This window comes from Pleurodeles waltl, chromosome 5 (assembly GCF_031143425.1).
Source record: "Pleurodeles waltl isolate 20211129_DDA chromosome 5, aPleWal1.hap1.20221129, whole genome shotgun sequence".
NCBI classification, from domain to species: Eukaryota; Metazoa; Chordata; class Amphibia; order Caudata; family Salamandridae; genus Pleurodeles; species Pleurodeles waltl.
The window spans coordinates 478,611,913-478,635,561 of record NC_090444.1 but is presented as its reverse complement, the minus strand read 5'-3'; the positions used below and the strand labels follow the sequence as shown (position 1 = coordinate 478,635,561).

Here is a 23,649-nt window from a genome sequence, read left to right as displayed (position 1 = left end):
CTGCACCTCGTTTTGGGGATTTTGCAGCAGCCAACCAAGTCTGCAAAGAACAACTGCTGGATTATTTGACCTGAAGACCTGCAAAGGAAGGGGACCAAGTCCAGAAGTCGAAAGAAGTTCCAGGAAGGACAGGAGCCCCTGCCAACCCAGAAGAGGTTGCAAAAGAAGAGTCCCTGGTTAGTCGAAGACTGCAGAAATGCACCCTAGGAAGATGCCAGCGGGTTCCAACAGGATGTAAAAGATGTCCCACGGCGTGAAGATCAGTGCAGACGAGATTTCGTGTTGGAAGGCGCCAACAAGCCTTGGCTACGACAAAAGTGCATTTTGCATCAAAATGTGCTGGATGGACCCAGGAGGGACCTGGGGGCCTGAACTCTGTGTGAGGAGGAAGAGGGGGCTCTCAGCACTTTAAAGAGCCCTCAGGATACAAGCCAGCACTCCCAGGAGTCACAGGATCCGGGTTCAAAGGAGGTGCAAAACGCAGTTAATGCAGCACAACAATAGAAGGTCCCACGCCGTCGGAGAACAACTCAGCGAGTTGTGCGTCGCAGGATGGAGTGCTGGGAACCTGGGCCAGGCTGTGCACGAAGGAATTTTGCAAAGAGTGCACAGAGGCCTCAGGAGGCGAAGAAGACGCAGTACACGGGTACCGTTGCTCTCAGGGAAGGCAAAGTCTTACCTCCTCCAAATTGCGTCAGCAGGACATCACGACAGTCTATGTCGATGATGTCCACCCTCTGTGTCCTTAGGAGCACGCTCGTTGCTGTGAGAGGAGTCCCAGGGTACCGGTCGTCGCCTTGGAAGGTGCTTGCTTGGAGCAGGGGAGTGACTGTCACTCCACGGGAGATTTCTTCGGTCCTTCTGGTGCAGGATGAAGACAGGGAGTCCCCAGAGCATGCACATGTAGAAACAGGTGCAGTTGCTGACTTGGAGCTGAGGTTGCTGAAGAAAGGTTTATCTTGTAGACACTTTGTTGCAGTTACAGCATTTCATGGAGCAGGCTGCGGTTGATCCGAGGTCAGAAGAGTATGAAGTTGCTGCAGAGGATTCCTGAAGGAAACTTGCAAGCAGAATCTGAAGAGAACCCACAGGAGAGACCCTAAATAGCCCTGAGAGGGGGATTGGCTTCCTTATCGGCTATGGAACTATCAGGAGGGGTCTCTGATGTCACCTGGTGGCACTGGCCACTCAGAGCCCTCCAGAGTGCCCCCACACCTTGCAAAGCAAGATGGCTTAAGTCTGGGACACACTGGAGGAGCTCTGGGCACCACCCCTGGGGTGGTGATGGACAGGGGAGTGCTCACTCCCCTTTCCTTTGTCCAGTTTCCCACCAGAGCAGGGGAGAAGAGGTCCCTGAACCGGTGTAGACTGGTTTATGCAAGGAGGGCTCCATCTGTGCCATTCAAAGCATTTCCAGAGGCTGGGGGAGGCTACACCTCCCCAGCCTGTAACACCTATTTCCAAAGGGAGAGGGTGTAACACCCTGCTCTCAGAGGAAATGCTTTGTTCTGCCTTCCTGGGACTGGGCTTCCCAGACCCCAGGAGGGCAGAACCCTGTCTGTGAGGTGGCAGCAGCTGTAGCTGTAGTGCAAGCCTCAGAGAGCTGTTTGGCAGTACTGGGGGTCCATGGTGGAGGCCCCAGGATGCATGGAATTGGCTCCCCAATACCAGATTTGGAAGGGGCGGACAATGTAATGATCTTAAACATGTTACATGGCCATATTTGGAGTTACCATTGTAAAGCTACATATAGGTATTGACCTAAATGTAGTGCACGCGTGTAATGGTGTCCCTGCACTCACAAAGTCCGGGGAAATGGCCCCGAACTATGTGGGGGCACCTCTGCTAGTGCAAGGGTGCCCTCACACTTAGTAACTTTGTACCTAGCCTTCAGCAAGTGAAGGTTAGACATATAGGTGACTTTTAAATTACCTAAGTGCAGTGAAAATGGCTGTGAAATAGTGTGTGCACTATTTCACGCAGGCTGCAATGGCAGTCCTGTGTAAGGGTTAGTCTGAGCTCCCTATGGGTGGGAAAAGAAATGCTGCAGCCCATATGGATCTCCTGGAACCCCAATGCCCTGGGTACCTAGGTACCATATACTAAGGATTTATAAGGGGGGTCCAGTATGCCAATTGAAATTGGTAAATTAAGTCACTGGCCTACAGTGACAAATTTAAAAGCAGAGAGAGCAAAAGCACTGAGGTTCTGGTTAGCAGAGCCTCAATGACACAGTTAGGCACTACACAGGCATACACATTAGGCCACAAACTATGAGCACTGGGGTCCTGGCTAGCAGGATCCCAGTGACACAGTAAAAGCACACTGACACACACTCACAAACAGGCCAAAAGTGGGGGTAACCATGCTAGAAAGAGGCTACTTTCTCACAACTTGGGACACCAGGTGGGGAGTGACCAGATGGCACCCCTACAGCCAAAGATTGATAGAATTCTGGCTTGGGAGCCTCCCAAGACCTAGACTGCAGTGAGAGTCTTTTTAGGTCTCACAGGTTACTATAGGAGGTTTGTCAAGGAGTATGGAACAATTGTTGCTCCCTTGACTGAGTTGACATCCAAAAAGCAGCCCAGCAAGGTGATCTGGACTGAGTCTTGCCAGATGGCTTTTGATGCTCTGAAGGCTGCCATGTGCAGAGCACCTGTGCTGAAGGCACCTGACTACTCCAAGGAGTATGTTGTGCAAACAGACACCTCAGAGCATGGTATTAGAGCAGTACTCTCACAGCTTAATGAAGAGGGCCTAGATCAATCTGTAGCCTTCATTAGCAGGAGGTCTCTTCCCAGGGAATGTAGGTGGAGTGCCATAGAGCGTGAAGCTTTTGCTGTGGTCTGGGAGCTGAGGAAGCTAAGACCCTACTTGTTTGGGACTCACTTCCGGGTTCAGACCGACCACAGGCCCCTCAGATGGTTAATGCAGATGAGGGATGAGAATCCAAAACTGTTGAGGTGGTCCATTTCCCCACAGGGGATGGACTTTTTGGTGGAATACCAAGCTGTCACAGAACACACCAATGCTGATGGTCTGTCCAGATTCTTGCGCCTTAGTGATTAGAACTCCCATGAGGCTGGGACGTTACTCCCCACTTTCAGATGGGGAGGGACACGAGTTAGACTTTTCATCCTTGGCGTGGTCTCCCCTAACATTTTGCCTCTGTTTCCCAGGTTGTTGATGTGTGCTGGACTCTGTTTTCGCTATTTGTGTTACTCTGGGCACTTTACCACTGCAATCCAGTGCTAAAGAGCAAGTGCTCCTGAATAAAATTTGTATGTAATTGGCTTTTCATGATTGGCATATATGATTTACTGGTAAGTCCCTAGTACAGTGCACTAGAGGTGCACAGGGCCTGTAAATCAAATGCTACTAGTGGGCCTGCAGCACTGGTTGTGCCACCCACATTAGTGGCCCTGTAAACATGGTTCAGACCTGCCACTGCAGTGTCTGTGTGTGCATATCTTAACTGCAAATTCGACTTGGCAAGTGTATCCACTTGCCCCATTTCTAACAGAGCTGGTTAGAAAGGGAATCATGAAACAGGTCCCATAACAAATATAGAGATTTCAAGAATTCATACAGAGGAAACGAGATTACCACTCTCAGCATGCAGTCGCATAGAACTTGAACATCCTTGATGCTTAAAATATTATCATGGAATGTCAGGGGAGTGAACTCTCTAGTTAAGAGACACAAGATATGAAAGGATATCGGAGAGAACAGTCCAGACATCATTTGCCCACAAGAGACCCACTTGAGATTGTCAGATACTCACCCCATGAAACATATATTTTACCCTACACTCTTTTCACCTCAATGTTTCTTTTTATGATTGGGATCCTGAGGGACCTCCAATTAGAAAATCCAATCAAAGTTAGGGATGGACGAGAGGGAGGATTCCTTTACATATCAGGCAAGTATCAGAGTAGAGGCTTAGATGTCTACACCCGAACACAGCAAAAGACAATTTCGTAGAATATCTTCATACTAAAACAGAAGCATGGAATCAACGTATCCACTGTGGGTGGGAGATTTTAATATTGCCCCTAACGCAGAACAAGACAGACGCCACAGGTGTTTCCTACAAAATGCAAAGTCACCTCATTTGCTGCAAAACTGGGAAATATGGGGCTACTTGAAATATGGCGAGATAGATGCCCAATGAAAGAGGAGAACTCCCACGTGTACAGTTCCTATTCGAGGATACAGTTAGAGTGGGGTATGCAGGCCTGGGTGGAAAGGACAAGAGATAGAACGTATGGCCAGTGCTTCATTTGAGACAGTAGTTCCCGGTGTGGAGCACCAGCACTTAGTTTTCTGCAACAGGCATTTACTGTGAGCAAAAGATACATATGGGAAAGGCGGAGGAAGAGAAAAACGAAAAAGTGGCACAAAGGGAGAAAGTAAAAAGCTGCAAGAGTGAGCTGAAGGTGCAGGGAGTGCCTGAAAATGGATTAAAGAGGCCTGAGATGGTTTAAGCTTTTCACTGCCTCAGTATTCAGTGCTTGCACATTTAATTAACTGCAGCAGGTGCTTGCTTCAGAGGAGGGCTTTGGGCTCCGGCACGTTTTTATTTACGAATTAACCACTGTGAATGGCCCATGCACAATCTCTGACCAGTAGATTGTCTTATGGGAGGGAGAATATGTACGGGATCGCGGAAGAATGGCACTCTGGAGATCTGCTAAATCGATGTTCTGGGATAAGGTAACTGATCAGGCAACTAGAGACATGTCAAACACTTTGTTGATGAGAATGAGAAGGGGTGCATGCCCACACACATTATGGGATGCACTGAAACCATTAAAATTAGCTCAGTGCATATCAGAAAAGGCACGCATTAGATGGGGAAATACATTAAGAAAAGTGTCCCTGATTGCTAAAACAGTGACAGCGGAAATGGAGCATAAACAGATGTTGGCAAATCCATAATAGCACTGGAGAGGGTGACTAAATCGAGAGGGAAGCTGAATTTACTTCCAACAGCAAAAAATGTGTTATTCCTAAAACAGATTTTTTTTACAAAAAACTAATAAAATAGTCTCCTGTTAACAGACCCAGAGGAACGACAGTGGCCACCTGCATTCTGGCACTGACAGGTTCCCATTGTGAGAGAGAATAGAGGAGAAGACGAAAACGAACACATTTTTAACTATTATACAACCCTCTATACATCAGAAGGGTCCGATATGATGGAAATACACTCAGTAGTGGCCGCTGCCTTACCAAATTTGACGACGGCAAACAGCAAAGCATAAGTAATGTAAATAACCCAGGAGGAAATCGGGAAAGCAATCAGGGACCTTCCTCCTAACAAATCTCTGGGACCTGATGGGTTAACAAAACCATTTTTTGTTTCTTCCAAACATAGCCCAGAGCTGGTCTGAAACCTGTACAAGTGTTAAATTCCTGCCTCCAGTCTGATACTGTAACTCAAAGTTTCCCTAAATCAAAAAGAGGGGAAACCAGCAGAACAGTGTAGCTTTTTCCTCCCTGTAACACTACTGAATTCGGATATATAGATTTACACCAAGGTGCTGGCGAATCATTTAGCCCCACATGTACTTTACCTGATACACCCTGATCAATCGGGATCTGTGTTAATCAACAGACTGTGAATAATATCTGCAGGGCCCTGCACTTGAAGTCTAGCTTTCATAAGCTCAATTTTTTTGCTCCTATCAACAGATGCAAAAAAAACACTCAATAGGGTGAGCTGGGGCTTTCTGTTTAGGGTTCTGGAAGAAATAAGATTGGGACCCAACACGCTTAGGTTTGGGACCCAGCATGCAAAAATGGATAGCTGCCAACTGCCAGAGACCGAGGGCAAGGGTGCTGGGCAACGGAAACAGCTCAGATCTTTTTGGTTTGACCCGAGGAACACATCAAGGATGTCCCTTTATCCCTGCTATTATTTATACTGATAGTGGAAGCGCTGGCAGCGTATACTAGACGACACTCATAGAAAGAGGGAATGAGATTCAGTGAGGAGGTCCTCAAGATTGATTTATTTGCAGATGATATCCTATTAATGTTGAAGGACCTGTGTGCCTTTCTGCCAGTGGCCTCAAGCTTCCTCTGCAGATGCAGCTCCTGGTCAGGAATTCAAAGCAAAAACAGAAGCAATGGGGATTAGCTTGGCACCTCAGGAGGGGGATCAGATAATAACTAGACAAATTAGGTGGGCAAAGAATAAAATTAAATACCCTAGAGTATATTTTACACCAAAATATGCACATTATATAGGAAAAACTACCCTAAGCTTATTAACACATAAAGGCAGTCCTGGTGAAGTAGCAGCATGTATACATTTTATGGCCAGGTAGAGTGCCAGCAATCAAAATGAATGCCCTGTGTAGACGTCTATACCTTTTCCAGGCACCTTCTGTGAAAATCCCCAATGTAGACTTGACAGACCTATAGACAGCAACTGATGCTTTCATCTGGGCTGGTTAAAACACAAGGTTCTTGTGAGAGTTCCAAATACCACACAGAAATCAGGAGAGCCGTGTCTACCACATATCAAACTATATTATAATGCCTCACCACTGAAGAGCCTATTCGAATGGTCTATTAGGGAATCAGAGAGACATTGAAACTACATGGATAGGGTGGCAGTGGGGAAAAGCACCCTGGGATCCTACCTGGCTGGCAAAAACAGAGAGACAAGCAATCTGTTATTTATCTGAGATCCTAGATCTCACAATGGAAATGTGGTACAGGGACACTGTTGGAGTACAAACATTATTAATAAAAATTGTGTCATTAGAATAAAATGAAATAACATGTATTAAAAAGTTAAGCTGAAAACATGTATTTTGGAAAATATGATCACTCTGGTATCAGACACAGGGGGTCATTACGACCCTGGCGGCCGGCGGTATGTTGGCGGTAACACCGCCAACAGGCTGGCGGTGTTCCGCCAGCAATTATGACCGTGGCGGAATTGCCACGGCCATACCGCCGGCCCCTCCATTTTCCTGCCAGGATTCCGTCTGTCCTGGGGATTATGAGTCCTCGACCGCCGGTCTGTCCGTGACGGTACACACCGCCATTGAAAGGCCGGCGGTAAGGGGACCTTGGCATGGGCAGTGCAGGGGCCCCCAGGCATAGCCCCGTCGCGCATTTCACTGCCCGAAGTGCTACTGCACCCGCTGCACATCAGCATTGCCACTGGCTCTATTACGAGCCGGCTGCAATGTTGATGTGACATTTCCGCTGAGCCAGTGGACGGTAACACTGTTACCGTCCGCTGGCCCAGCTGAAATGTCATAATAGGGAGACAGGAATACCGCCGGCAATGGCGGTATTCTGTCTCCCGCGGCCTCGGCGGTCTTTTCAAAAGACCGCCGAGGTCGTAATGACCCCCACAATGTGGTTTGACATAATAACTGTTAAAAGAAAATGTATTTTGTCTATTCATAATTAAATGTACTGAAACATGAATATTAATATGTACTATAAAAATTAACAGTCTAAATATTATGAAATGTTTTATTCTTCATGTTTTAGTAATGGTTTTAAAAAGGCTTCACAGTTTAGTAATGTTCCAGAGGCAATGTTTAAAAATGTTAACTCTGCAAAAGAGGTTTCTCTAAGCATCCTGTGTGACTTGCTTATTGTAGAAATGTTATGTTATTATGTTATAACATGTGTCTGTCTTCCTGAGATGAGATAATGTGTGTATAGGGACAACAGTCTTCAGTGCTCATCTATAACCTGCAACAATTGTATTCTACTGCAGAAACTGGTGACTGCAGTGTCAGAAGATGAGCCAATCATGAATGCAGAAAATGAAGAAAAGATACTTCTGAAACGTGGAGAAAAGCTAATTGGCTCTAACTTAAACCACCCCATAGACTGAACAATAGAAAGTTAGTTAGTTGCTTTCTAGGGATTTAATATAGCAAAACTGAGGTAATGTTAGTTCGGATTTTCATATACTCTGCTAGTGCTTGATGTGATGTGTCTTTGGCTTTCTGCCATTGACAGTTCAGATGCATTAAGGCCAAACACTACTGAACTGTTCCCTTTTACGACATTGCCCAATGAAGAAGACCAGACGATGCTCCACTGATGAAGACATGGCTTCTTGCTTATCCATTTAGGAGAGGTATAACCAAATGTGCATTTGTCTTTCTTGTAGATTTTTAAGTTTTCTCTCTCTAGAAAACCCAACCGTTATTTTTGGTTAGTGCCATTGTCAGATGTTTTCCAAATTAAGTTGAGTCTTCTTTTCTTTTTGCATGAAGCCCAAACATGCATATCAAGTTAGAGTATTAGTTAAAGATGCCACAATCTAAATTCGACTGTTCATAAAATTGATTGTAAACAAATGTATCTGCGATAACTAAACGTATTCTGTGTCTATCATTCATTAGTTATTGTTGTTATTCTGCATGGTGGTTCTTGAATGTCTAATGATAAATACTGTCTAGGTTAAGATTCTTTAGAAGATTTGGTCAGCCTGTATCATTTTTGTACTTGTATCATTTGGTCTTGCTTTTGATTTACATGATTTTAGCATTGTTAATCTAAAGGGCAATAAATGCTTGAACTTAATGTTTATTGATTTGATCTTATTGATGTTGATTGTTAGGATGGTATCTCACTCATATCTGAGACCAAAGATTAGTGTTGACCTCTAAGTGTAATTGATGGTTACACTATACGTGTCCAAAACGGTGTGGGGGATTTAGTAGAGAGAAAGGGACTCTTTGGCCCTGTTCAAATTGTGCTATATTGGCGCATAATCTCCAGCTTAGATTAGGGTGTAAGAAATGGCTGTGCGTGAGAGGGAGTTCCTTTTACGGACTAGGTGGTCTCACACACATTATAGTGTCATGCCAGTCCCTTTCTCTCTACTAAATCCACCACACAGTTTGTGGTTGCACAGTTTCTGACTCAAACGGGAGTGTGTGTGGGGTTGAACTACTCCTGGTACTCTCTTTCTGTGACATTGTAACCTATACGTGTCACCTTATAAATAAATTATCAAAAGAAATATAAGGCTGGACACGGCCACAACACTAAAAAGACACACCTTATAACATTACCATCCACCTTCACCCCCTTATTGAGGAACTCTAATTTCACTCTGGGAATACCAAGAGATAATGAAAAAATGAAGACAGAGGGTGGAGGTATAGCGAACGGACCTCTTTGAAAGGGAGGGCGAACAAAACCTTCAAGCGATCCAAATAAGAGCCTGAATGGATGAAACCAGATAGAATGGGGTACTGGCAACTAAGGCATTGGACATTTTACCCGATTCATAAGGTGTCGGTCACTAGGGACCTGACAGAATGGGAAACATTCCCAAATTATACTTCACTTAAGAGTATCATCTCCAGAATGTTTTGAGTTCTCATGGCTAGAGCCCATCTGTTGGATGGACAGTTATGCGGAGATAGGAAAGTATCCTGGAAAGGGAATACCATAAAGGAAATGGGAAAACTTGTGGGCAGACATCCCAATGTTGTGTAGAAGTGTACAGAATAAGGAATCCATGTTATTAATATTTGAAACTATGGCAGTACACCTCAAAAAAGTTGCAGAACATGTTTACAGACACAAGCCTATGTTGGCGGGGTTGTGGACAAATAGTGGACGGGATCCATGTGTGGTGGCCCTGCTCAGCGCTACAAACGTATTGGAAAAAGATCTTAAGTCACATCAGGGGAGTACTGGACTACTCGCTGAAACCTGAACTCACAACGATTTTGCTCCTTCTCCTGCTAGCAGGCTGTAAATTGCTGACAAAGATTGGTGCATAGTGAGCAAAATGATATTAGCAGCTAAATAGCTACTCACACAAAAATGGAAGTTGGCAGTAGTCCCGAACAAGTAGGAATAGACAAACAAGTTGTGGTCTCTATTGGCAAAGGAGAATCTAACATCTGATTTACAGAACTTCTCACACATACGATCAAAGTTGGGGGGCGTTAATAGACAATCTTACGGCACACTAGATTACAATGGCCTAGCTGAGATCCCTATGATCATTGCAATTAATGCTCATCCAGAAGACAGAAAAGAAGCCTTGAGGATGATTTCTATTTGAGGCGATAAGTATTATGGTCACTCAGAGAGGTTTGAATATGTCTACAAATAAATATAGAGGATCAATAGGATGGGATCTGAGGGGGAAATGGGAGAGTGGGGGTTGTGCTATTTATTTTGTCTTTTACTTTCTTTGTTCCATTAATGCAATGCTATTTTTCTGCTATGTGAAAAAACAAATATAAGTTATTTGGAAAGAAAATGACTTGTGTGTCTTTAGGCCAGTTAAATCACATGTATCACTACCTTTCCCACGGCTGATGTTCCTTTCAACTTATTAAACAGTACGCCTCCATGTCTTACATCATCTCTCCACTGCATTCAACACTTTCAATCATTACATTCTTCCTGATGGACTGAGGAACACCCTGGGATTTCAGGACCCAGTGATGAAGTGGTTCTCACGATAGCTTTGGAACTGGAAAAATAAAATCCATAATAGTGCTCACTGCTCTCCTACATACCCCACGACACAGTGTACCACAAGCTTCCATACTTGATCTTCAACCTGTACTTGAAACCAACAGTGAACAACCTAATGTTGTTGGTATTAACCACCAGTATGATCATGGCACCTGGGTTTATCTAGGAAACACTCTGTTGGGGAAGTGTTTTTCCTCATAAAATACCTTGACAGAATCAATTCCTGGATAATGTTAGATAATGCTAAATAAACTCTCTCAATTTGTTGAAAACTGAATTCCAATTGCTATCTTGATACCAGGAAAAATTCTCTATTATATCTTGGTTTATCTCTATCGAGGACTTCAGGATTTTCCCGGACGTGATTAAAAAGGCAAATATTTTGGGTATCACACAAGACAAAAGGATCCATATTGGGGCCTACATAAAAGTTCTGCACAGGGATCCATTTATCAAATTAAGGTGCCAAGGAAAATGGAACTCTATATATTCCTAAGAAAATACACTAGATTATGGATTTGTCCCACTAACTTGGCTTCCTAACCCATGATTAGTCTCTCTAAAAGCTATTCACCATGCAAATGCATATCTAGTGCCTTTGTTAGGTGATCACTGAAGCTTTTCACTGCAAAGATGCAAGTTCAAATTATCAACAAAAGCTCTGCAGAGGAGCATCCGTGTCCAGAAGTAAAGAAAAAAAAAAAAAAAAAAGAACACTCCTCTCTCCAAGGTTAATAAAGCACAGGACAATAAAGCAGACTTTCATAAGAATGCCCCCAAAACTCTGGAACTCCTTGCCCCTCCCCAGTATCTTCAGGTTGAACTCAAATCCTTCTCACTGAAGAATATCTCACAAAAGAAAGATTACCCGCCATAACAACTCTCAAACAGTTCTCTCTGGAAGATTCCACCTCACTGCATCTGTTTTTACCAGCCTTGCTAAATATTCCTTTTATCTGTTCAATTAATTTCACATGTGACAATGTTATGTTTCCTAGGCCTTCTTAAATGCCATAATTGACCTCTGTGATTATTCCACCTAGAAAATGCTTACCTTTTACTTCCTGCCTGCCTAGTAAACCAAACTCTAGTGTTTGATTTGCACACATTATAATTTGCTTGTTTTAAAGATGCCTAATGTGCAACTTTGAAGTGACCCCCCCCCCACCCTCCGTGTAAAGTGTGTCTCCCTATTGTGGCCTTTTCCATGCACAGGATGCTACATTTGTGTTATTTTATAACACAATCTTGCTAGTCAGGGTACCAAGAAAATTACTGCCCTAATGTATAAAATATACCCTAGTACATCACTCTGATGCCAATGGGGCATGGTTCGTGTTTTACAAACTGATGCATGTGAAATGTAACATTTCTCAATGTTTGCTGCTTACCTGTTTCTGGGACAGGATGACCTCCTGCTACCTTTCCTTGTGATCTGATTTTAGCATTGTCGTTCATAGTTTCTTTCGCTTTTCCCAAAGAACCAATATCTGAAAAACAACAAGCAGATCAGAATAAAGGATGCTACGTTATTCATTCACTTATCGGGACATGCAAAGGCAAGTGAAACTATTCAGAGATTTTACACTGAACAAGAGAATACCTTGTGTTACAAATTAGTGAAATATTTTTGCCCCTGTCAGCATCCTTGAAAAGGAAGGAATGAAAATGTCACTTACCCAGTGTACATCTGTTCGTGGCATCAGTCGCTGAGATTCACATGGTATGCATGCATGAGCTCGCCATCTGGTGTTGGGTCGGAGTGTTACAAGTTGTTTTTCTTCGAAGAAGTGTTTTCGAGTCACGGGACCGAGTGACTCCTCCTTCTGTGCTCATTGCGCATGGGCGTCGACTCCATCTTCGATTGTTTTCCCCGCAGAGGGTGAGGTAGGAGTTGTACTATAGTAATAGTGCCCGCGCAATGAAAAATGTAAGTATGTACCTATTAAAGGATTAAATAATATATATACAAATGTACAAAATTGAAGGTAACTTCTGAACTGCTACAGGCTTCCGGGGAGGTGGGTGGGTCCATGTGAATCTCAGCGACTGATGCCACGAACAGATGTACACTGGGTAAGTGACATTTTCAGTTCGATGGCATCTGTCGCTGTAGATACACATGGTATGCATAGACTAGTAAGCAGTTAGTTCCCCATAAGCGGTGGTTTAGCCTGTAGGAGTAGAAGTTGTCTGAAATAGAGTTCTTAATACAGCTTGACCTACTGTAGCTTGTTGTGCGGATAGCACATCTATACAGTAGTGTTTGGTGAATGTGTGAGGCGTAGACCAAGTGGCTGCCTTACATATTTCCTGCATTGGGATGTTTCCTAAAAAGGCCATTGAAGCACCTTTTTTCCTTGTTGAATGTGCCCTGGGAGTAATGGGCAGTTGTCTTTTTGCTTTAAGGTAGCAGATTTGGATGCATTTAACTATCCATCTGGCTATACCTTGTTTTGATATTGGGTTACCTGCATGAGGTTTTTGGAATGCAATAAATAGCTGTTTAGTTTTTCTGATGTTCTTTGTTCTGTCAATGTAGTACATTAATGCTCTTTTGACATCTAATGTATGTAGTGCTCTTTCAGCCACAGAATCTGGCTGTGGGAAAAATACTGGTAGTTCTACCGTTTGATTTAGATGGAATGGTGAAATAACTTTTGGTAAAAATTTTGGATTAGGTCGTAGGACGACCTTATTTTTATGTATTTGTATAAAAGGCTCTTGTGTTGTGAACGCTTGAATTTCACTTACTCTTCTTAGAGATGTAATGGCGATGAGAAAGGCAACTTTCCAGGTTAGGAATTGTATTCCGCAAGAGTGCATGGGTTCGAAAGGTGGGCCCATGAGTCTTGTTAGAACCACGTTTAGGTTCCATGAAGGAACAGGTGGTGTTCTTGGTGGTATAATTCTTTTAAGCCCTTCTATAAATGCTTTGATAACTGGTATCCTATACAAGGAAGTTGAATAGGTAGTTTGCAGGTATGCAGATATTGCTGCAAGGTGTATTTTAATAGAAGAGAAGGCTAGCTTTGCTTTTTGTAAATGGAGCAAGTAATTTACTATATGTTTTGGAGTTGCATCTAGCGGTTGTATCTGATTATGATGGCAGTACCAAACAAATCTTTTCCACTTACTTGCGTAGCAGTGTCTAGTGGATGGCCTTCTGGCCTGCTTTATGACTTCCATACACTCTTGGCTAAGTTATAAGTGTCCGAATTCTAGGATTTCAGGAGCCAGATTGCTAGATTCAGCGATGCTGGGTCCGGGTGTCTGATCTGTTGGTTGTGTTGCGTTAACAGATCTGGTTTGTTGGGCAGTTTGATGTGTGGTACTACAGACAGATCTAGCAGTGTTGTGTACCAGGGTTGTCTTGCCCAAGTTGGTGCTATTAAAATGAGTTTGAGTTTGTTTTGACTCAATTTGTTTACTAGGTAAGGAAGGAGAGGGAGAGGAGGAAAAGCGTAAGCAAATATTCCTGACCAGTTCATCCATAGGGCATTGCCTTGGGATTGCTTGTGTGGGTATCTGGACGCGAAGTTTTGGCATTTTGCGTTCTCTTTTGTTGCAAATAAGTCTATTTGTGGTGTTCCCCAGAGTGTGAAGTAGGTGTTCAGAATCTGTGGGTGGATTTCCCATTCGTGGACTTGCTGGTGATCTCGAGAGAGATTGTCTGCCAGCTGATTCTGGATCCCCGGAATAAACTGTGCTATTAGACCAATCTGATGGTGGATTGCCCACTTCCATATTTTTTGAGCTAACAAGCTTAACTGCGTTGAATGTGTTCCTCCTTGTTTGTTTAGATAATACATCGTTGTCATGTTGTCTGTTTTGACAAGGATGTATTTGTGGGTTATGATTGGTTGGAAAGCTTTTAGTGCTTGAAAAACTGCTAATAATTCTAGATGATTTATATGCAGTTTTGTTTGATGTATGTTCCATTGTCCTCTTATGTTGTGTTGATTGAGATGTGCTCCCCACCCTGTCATGGAAGCATCTGTTGTTATTACGTACTCTGGCACTGGGTCTTGGAAAGGCCGCCCTATGTTTAAATTTATACTGTTCCACCATAGAAGCGAGAGGTAAGTTTGGCGGTCTAGCAACACCAGATCTAGAAGGTGACCCTGTGCTTGAGACCACTGTGAGGCTAGGCACTGTTGTAAGGGCCTCATGTGCAGTCTTGCGTTTGGGACAATGGCTATGCATGAGGACATCATGCCTAGGAGCTGTAGTATTGTTCTTGCTTGTATTGTTTGGTTTGGAGACATGTGTTGAATGACCCTGTTGAAATTGTGGATCCTTTGTGGAGTTGGCGTTGCTACTCCTTTTGTCGTGTCTATTATGGCTCCTAGATATTGCTGTACTTTGCTTGGCAGAATGTTTGATTTTGCAAAGTTGACGGTGAACCCTAGTTTGTAGAGGGTTTGTATGACTTGATTTGTGTGGTTTGAGCATTGTGTGAGCGAACTGGTTTTGATTAGCCAGTCGTCTAGATACGGGAACACATGTATTTGCTGCCTTCTGATGTGTGCAGCGACTACTGCTAGGCATTTTGTGAATACTCTTGGAGCGGTTGTTAAACCAAAAGGCAATACTTTGAATTGGTAATGTATTCCTTTGAATACAAACCTTAGATATTTCCTGTGTGATTGATGTATTGGTATATGGAAATATGCGTCCTTGAGGTCTAGGGTTGTCATGTAGTTGTGTTTTTTGAGCAATGGTAACACTTCTTGTAGTGTGACCATGTGAAAGTGGTCTGATTTGATGAATGTGTTTACTACTCTGAGGTCTAGAATTGGTCTCAGTGTTTCGTCCTTTTTTGGTATCAAGAAGTACAGTGAATAAACTCCTGTGTTTATTTGTGTGCTTGGTACTAATTCTATTGCATTTTTTTGCAGTAGTGCTTGAACTTCTATCTCTAGAAGCTGTGAATGGTATTTTGATAAATTTTGTGATTTTGGTGGTATGTCTGGAGGGAATTGCAGGAATTCTATGCAATAACCATGCTGGATAATTGCTAGGACCCATGTGTCTGTAGTTATTTTGTCCCATGCTTCGTAATATTGACGTATCCTCCCCCCCACTGGTGTTGTGTGGGAGGGGTGTGTGACATGTGAGTCACTGCTTGTTGGTAGTGGTTTTGGGGCTTTGAAATCTTCCCCTATTCCTAGGGAATTGCCCCCCTCTATACTGGCCCCGAAAACCTCCCCTGTACTGTCCCTGGTAGGTGGGCGGTGCGGACTGTGAGGTGCTAGCTTGTGTGGCCTGACCCCGAAACCCTCCTCTAAAAGGTGTTTTGCGGAAGGTGTTATAAGATCCTCTGCTCTGCGGGGAGTAGAGTGCGCCCATGGCCTTGGCAGTGTCAGTGTCCTTCTTGAGCTTTTCTATGGCTGTGTCGACCTCCGGACCGAACAGAAGTTTTTCGTTTACTGGCATGTTAAGCACTGCCTGCTGAATTTCTGGCTTGAATCCAGACGTTCTGAGCCATGCGTGCCTACGGATGGTAACCGACGTATTAATGGTCCTTGCGGCCGTGTCTGCTGCATCCATGGAGGAGCGTATTTGATTGTTGGAAATGTTTTGACCCTCCTCAACAACCTGTTTTGCTCTTTTTTGCAGATCTTTTGGGAGATGTTCAATGAGATGCTGCATCTCATCCCAGTGGGCTCTGTCGTATCGCGCTAGCAGCGCTTGTGAATTTGCGATGCGCCACTGGTTTGCTGCTTGGACAGCAACCCTCTTCCCGGCTGCATCGAACTTCCTACTTTCTTTATCTGGGGGAGGTGCATCCCCAGAAGTGTGTGAATTTGCCCGTTTTCTGGCAGCCCCTACCACCACAGAATCTGGTGGCAGCTGAGAGGTGATGAATACAGGGTCCGTAGGAGGCGCCTTATACTTTTTGTCCACCCTAGGCGTCACTGCCCTACTTTTAACTGGCTCCTTGAAAATGTCCTTTGCATGGCGTAGCATGCCTGGGAGCATCGGCAGGCTTTGGTAGGAGCTGTGGGTTGAAGAGAGGGTGTTAAATAAAAAATCATCCTCTACTTGTTCCGAGTGGAGTTCCACATTATGGAATAGTGCTGCTCTAGCCACCACTTGTGAGTAGGCTGTGCTGTCTTCCGGTGGTGATGGCCTAGTTGGGTATGTGTCTGGGCTGTTATCAGACACTGGTGCGTCGTACAAGTCCCACGCATCCTGATCTTGGTCATCGTGGCTCATGGCGGTGTGAGCTGGCGAATGTGACGGGGTGTAAGTTGGCGAAGCCGGAGTTACAGGTGGAGGTGAGGGAGGAGGTGTTACCTTTTGTGCTGTTTGTTGCTGAGAAGTAAACTGAAGCGTTCTCTTTCGTTTGACAGGTGGAAGGGTACTGATCTTCCCAGTCCCCTGCTGAATAAAGATACGCTTTTGCGTGTGATCCACGTCAGTGGATTGCAGTTCTTGTTCAAATCTATGTTTCTTCATTTGAGAAGACATAGAATGCTCTTCAGTATAGGAGCCAGAAACAGGGTCTGATGTCGCTTTTTTCGGCTCCGAAAACCCTGTCGATTGTTTTTTCGGCTCCGAGGTAACCTTCCTCTTTTTCTGTGCCGAAAATTCTTGGCCTCTATGGTCTTCGGCGCCACTGTCTCGGCGTCGATCCGTGTCGACACCGAACTCTCGGTGTCAATGCTTCTGTTTAGCACTCTCTCGGTCCCGAGGAGGCTGCGTGCCGGTGTCTCGACCGGAGTCGGACGATCTCGACACTGAATGGGCCTTTTTCGGTGCCGATTGTTGGTCACCGAGAATTTGGGTGGAGCCATGGCCGGTTGGCAGTGGCGTCCCCTGGGCCTTCTTTCCTTTTTTAAGGTCTGATCTCGACGTCTTACTCACAGTTTTTGTAGAGTCTAGCTCGTCGGAGTCTGAATCCTGGATGGAAAAGGATTCCTCCTGTTCCTCTTCTGTCTCGAACTGTCGACGCTCTTTTGGCGTGGACGCCATCTGCAGTCTTCTCGCTCGACGGTCGCGCAGAGTTTTTCGGGACCGGAACGCCCGACAGGCCTCACAGGATTCTTCGCTGTGCTCGGGTGACAGGCACAGGTTACAGACCGAATGTAGGTCCGTATAAGGATATTTGTTGTGGCATTCGGGGCAGAATCGAAACGGGGTCCGTTCCATCGGCGTTGTTCTCCACGCGGTCGGGCCGACTAGGCCCCGACGGGGTGCCGAAATCTACCCCGAAGGGCACCGAAGCGCTTCGATGTTCAACGCGTCGTCGTATGTGTCTATCTCTAACCGGATCGCAACGATACCGTCGAAAATCTTCCCTTTTCAGCTATCTTTCCGTTCCGAAACTCGGAGCGACAGGAACACGTCCGAACCCGATGGCGGAAAGAAAACAATCGAAGATGGAGTCGACGCCCATGCGCAATGAGCACAGAAGGAGGAGTCACTCGGTCCCGTGACTCGAAAACACTTCTTCGAAGAAAAACAACTTGTAACACTCCGACCCAACACCAGATGGCGAGCTCATGCATGCATACCATGTGTATCTACAGCGACAGATGCCATCGAACATCACATATCTCACGTCTGAATGGCTCCACACACTATAGTTTGTGCATGTGGTTTCATTGTGGTGTGGCCTGTGTTTTAGTCCACTTTAGGGATGAAACACAGGATTTCCCGTCTCGGTTTTACTGAATGATGGTGTTTGCTATCGTCCACCAGACCCAGCTGAATACTTCATAGAACCATTCCTAGATCTACTCCCTTTGCTTTAACTCATGCCAATTTTATAGTAGTGGTAGATATTAAACATCTAGGCAAAACTCCCTCTGAATCATCTGGCTGTCAGATTTGTTGATGGCAGGCATCCCTGGAGCTCCATCAGCGAGTGCAAAGTCCAACACATAAAAAATGCCATATGCATGATATAATTTTTGGGTCAACAGAAACAGTACATTGTGTTGACACTATCTCAGGAGTGGACTGACCATTGTTTGATCAATTTAATCATTGGGTGTTTTTGGACCCCGGGGAGGTGAGAATTAGACAAAAAGCGGGAGTGTTGCTTTGATGAATGTGTGCAAGTACATCCCTCTCCCGGAGGATCTATGAGGCAAAAGCGTATACACTAAAAGATTTCCAGAAGGCCATCAGTAATAATGGATATTACTTTACTTTAGTGTGTGGACCACATCATACCTTAGAGCATTTAATGTTAGTGCTTTCACTAGTGGTAGCTAATCGAGGAGTGACACTAGGGAGTCCACCTTGGTCCTGAAGAGAAGTCTACGGGTAGACTCCGAAACATGTAGACCGCTTAGAAGGTAAGATACATAATATACCCCCCCCCCCAACTCCCCTCTTTTAACCATACCACGCAATATGCAAGACATATTAAATTAGTAATACCATCCAGAGGCAGGTATTTTTAACACACCTGAGATCCCACACTCCTATCCCTCTTAGTATTCACATTGATGAAACTATAACAGTTCTCCCATATATTCCATCGGCCGCAGCACGCCTTGTTCTGCAGCAGAACGGGAGGAAAACCAATGATGAAGCATTCCACCAAGGGGTAACCCTGGTGGGTGAGGTTTTTTCACACACAAAAAAAAAACTTTTTCTCCACCCAGTGAAAGTTCCTTTGGGCTCCAGGCATGCCAACACTCGTACTTTCTTAAAGAACAGGACACTCCTTTCGATGTCCAAAAGAAACTCCAATTGCCCACATATCCATTTACGATTTCATCAATATTTTTTAGCAGAGCTAATTGGATACATAATCCAGTTATGGGATGTGAGCAGTATACCCAATAAGTAGAGACAGTATTCGATGGAGTGGTGTCCCTAATGAAGTTCATTGTCAAGCGGGAAACACTTCTCTCCGCGATACATTCCTCTACTTTGAAAAAAGCCAAAGTAAAATGCAAACAATCGAAAAAATTATGGTATTTGGATTACCCCATCTCTGCTAGATTAGAGGTATAAAAAGGCCTTGAATAATATTTAGAAAACGAATTGTTGTAGCTAAAGCTGAATTCTACAACAAGATGATTTTTGCAGCCGAAAACTCTTCAAAAGTAATTTTTTACTGTTCGCTCTCCAAAAGCACACAAACCAGCTGTTTTCTGGATTTATGGAACACAATTAGACCCTAGGTCCAGTATAGTCTGTCCGTACGTCCCAGAGCAAGAAACTAGGTTTACTTTCGATGTTAGATGACTTGCAAATTTTGGCAGACAAGGGAGACTCCACAGCACTTGTGCTGCTGGGCCTTGTTTGCTGCTTTTAACACAGGGTTACTTCTTGACATTCTTCACAGGGACATCTTGCTGTCTGGGCTGTTGGAAATCAGAATCAGGTGGTATGCACGTCAGCAGTGCAAATCTTACTTAGAAGATAGGTCCCAAGCAGTCTACCTGCTTCCTTTTTTGTCGGACTTCAGGACAATATACCAAAGCGTGCTTCAAGGGTCTGCCTTAAGCTCGACTCTTTTTAACATCTAAAATCGTCTATCGGCTTAATTAGTTTTGGCCTTAACTGCATGAACCATGCAGAAGATACCCCAATAAATATTGTGGTGGACCAGTCGGGTGTAGCCTGTTTTGAGTCCTTCTATTAGTGCACGTCAGCAGTCTCGTCTTGGCTACAATTCAATATCTTGAAGTTTAAATCTGACAAAATGGACGTGTTTTGGATAAACCATTCTCATTTGATCAGGAATTTTCCCTCTGACTTATGGCCTTCTTCTGGGACCAACCCATCCATCAGGCTGTGAAAAAGCCAGGCTTCAATTTGGAGCCAGAGCTATTGTTTGAAAAACAAGTCAATCATCTAGTTTCCCTCTGTTTCTTCTTGCTGAGGGTAATGAGGGAGATCTCACCATTCCTCCTCTACTGGCCCACCAGGTGCTGATCCAGGCGACACTTTTGAACACCTGGACTATTAGAACTCGTTTTTCCTGGTTTATCAGGATTCATGAAAAAAACTACTAAGGATTCAAAAAGCAGCTGTAAAACTTGCTCTTGGCCTTTAACATTTCACTTCCGCCTCATCTTCACTGGACAACTTGCACTGGCTCGTGGTAGGAAAAAAGGATGATTTTTAAAACCCTCTGTCACGTCTAAGAGCTTTGCACGAAACCGGCCCTTCTTACTTGAGGAAAAAAAAAAATCTGTACCTATGTTCCTGGTCGCACTCTTTGCACCAAGGATATTTTCTTGATAACTTTACAAAGATTTAGGCGGGCACGTTCTGGAGAAAAGGCCATTTTGGTGGTGGCAGCCAAACTCTTGAATGGACTCCTTACTCTGTGCAAAACACATGATCTGCTGCAGTTCAGGAAAGCCTTGAAGACCTGGCTGGATAGGAGTCAGTCTCCTTCTTCTTATAGTTCCTATTCAATTCTCTCAGCGCCAGGATAAGCTGCAATGGTATTTGTGCGCTTTAGAAAAATTAACATAATAATAGTTTACTCTTCACTAGCCTACTCGGCACAGAATCCAATAACTCTTTTTTGTCATCACAGGTTCAGCGTGTCCAGCATTTTTCAGAGTTATTCATGTCTCCCTAGGTACATTATATCTTCATTAGACTGACAAAGTGGGTCTCGTGTTCATGTAATCAACTTGCTACGTTATGTCAGAATGCAGCACACATAGAATAGGAGAACTGAAAATATTTCTCCTTGTTGTGCCTCCCATGAGAAGGCGTAGGGTTTTGGCACTTCCCCAGGTTTACAGGCTCTCGTAAATCTGGTGGTGCATCAAAATCCATGGGTGTTGTGTGGTAAAACTCATCGCAACACCCATGGGAATCCTCCCTGGCGCAGAGTAAGGCAACGCATTTAATTACTCAGTCTTGCCTTACTCCATATCTATGAGACCATTCAAAGCCAAGCAAAGTGGCTTTGTGTGGCCTCATTGATAAGATTTTGTAGTTTGCGCCGCCGGACCGTCACAAAAAGTGACACTTCGGTGCTGCAAAGGGCTCATTAATATGCCCCTAAGTCTCCAATGCAAAATACATTCCATTATGTTAAGGACGGGATAAATTAAAGCACACAGAAAACTAGTCTTCACACCCCCGTTCCACTGCTTTATTGAAGATCAGAAATGTTTTCTGCACATCACAGACACTGGACTGGGATGTGCTACGTTCTTATTCATATCGATAGCAGCAGGAACCTTGCAAAGAACATACAAATCGGCAAGGGTAATTGGCCATGTGACTAATTTCCCCGTGCGTAAAACTCACATCCCCTTTCACTTTTTATTTGCTGCTAATCTCTTATTTAAAGTCATGTGAAATTATGCAATACTTACTTGTTTACAAGCACTGCAGTAAGCAAAACTGCAGAGGCTCACTGTGGAAAGCTTTTCCTTTAATTCCATTAGGGTTTCTTAGTTTGTGGTTGATTGTCGGGTCTTTCAGGTAACACAGAACCTAGTTGTTACTGGCAATATAATTTTGACTGTCGTTTACAACTAGTGTCTCATAGGTATGGTGCCTGCGAATGGATAGGTTGACGCAATGAGGCAGGGTTGACACCTGTCCATGTCTTGAGTGGACAAATGGTTTTCACAGTGCCTTCAAGTGAGGAGTTAGGATCCAGCGCAAGGGCTCTAGGCATTCATGTGTAGTCACCATCACGAGGACAGAGTTTAGTGCTGCACCCAGGCAACAGTGGGTAAGCATAGTGAATTCCGGGAAAGTACAGCAGCATCTTCCACCCGCTCCATGTCACCTATTAAACACTCAAAGGCATCTCCTACTCCTTGCATCAAAGCCTGTCTTCATCTGCTTACTATTGCAGTTCCACTACAAATACTAATTAAGACAACATGACAAACTTGAAAGTGATCATGGTGAAATGTTTTAATACACTTGACAGAGAGGTCGGTTACGGGTGGTAGCCAGCATACAAAGATGACAGACATACTTCTCAAAAGGAAGCACATTTTTAACAAAAATGGTGCCAATACTGTTGGAAACCTGTCTTCGGATCACTCCTGGAAAGTAAATTAAAGGGAAGTTAGACTGGCATAAGGAGGAATGTACTGATGTGCTCATTCACATTTATTCCTGTACTGTTGGTGCCTGGATATACACATCACCTTTTCCCTCATATGTGGTGTACTACGCTGACCATGACAACACATATTAACATGTTTGTCTGCCATATCCAGATACCGAACATAAATATGTTATGAAGTGTGACATAGGAGCACACCGCCGACAGTGACAGAGGTCAAGAGATCAGACCACAGAAAATACCTGCTATTTACCAGCTGGTGAAGAGGTAGAAGCAGGAATTCTGTGTGCCCCCCTTGGGCTCCGTCAACATGGCTGCCTCTCTTTTTGACTCCTGGACCCTGCTTCCTGGGAGATGCTCTTCTCCGATCTGGAGTGCCCTTGCCTGTACATTTGCATATTCTGGCATCAACAGTCATAATCATTGTCAAGGGTAAGGCAACCCAGGCACTTAAACTAAGATGAACAAGTGTGCCAGACCTGCACTGACTGTGCAGGTGGATTCTCCAGAAGCTGCAAGATATATAGACCGCATGGCCTCAACCAAAGAGGTCCTAATTGCAACCCATAAAAGAGACCAGAGCACCACTTGAAGGCAGGATAGACAAAGTACGATTGGGCATGTTTTTGCAAAACTATGGAGAAAATGTCACAAGGAGAGAGCTAAATTCCTAAGGCGGAGAAAACACTTTAAACTTTTAAAGGCATGATCGCTCAACTTGTCTTCTACTGCAAAGCAACTGGAGGACAGGGTAGAGGACGCTAAAGCAAAGCCCACACAAACAACCTGTGCATAGTAGTAATGCCAGAGAGTTTGGAAGGCTCAAATCCTGCACAATGTATCACCAAGAAGTTGATGTCCTGTCCCATGTAGAAAATCTCTCACAGCTTTGTAAAAGAGAAGGCCCACTAGGAGCTGAACACTAAGACCACCCACCATCCGCGCTGGGCCCACCCAGTTATTGTATGCCTCCTAAACTATATGGCTAGAGATGCTATCCTCATAATCGAAGTCTAACAAAGTTATTTTGTTTCCAGACTATATCACGACACATAAAAGGTGATGAGAGGCATGCTTGCAAATAGTCTATACCAGTGGTTCCCAACCTTTTGATTTCTGTGGACCCC

The 23,649-nt window shown here is 44.3% G+C and overlaps 1 protein-coding gene across 2 annotated transcripts in view; it reads right to left on the bottom strand.

The window, feature by feature from the left end:
• LRP11 (LDL receptor related protein 11) overlaps positions 1 to 23,649 on the bottom strand; it is a 298,888-nt gene that overhangs the window by 18,510 nt on the left and 256,729 nt on the right. For both annotated transcript variants that reach the window (XM_069234298.1, XM_069234299.1), the window contains one exon: positions 11,889 to 11,987. In XM_069234298.1, the coding sequence (XP_069090399.1) occupies positions 11,889 to 11,987 (99 nt within the window). The remainder of the gene's footprint in view (positions 1 to 11,888; positions 11,988 to 23,649) is intronic.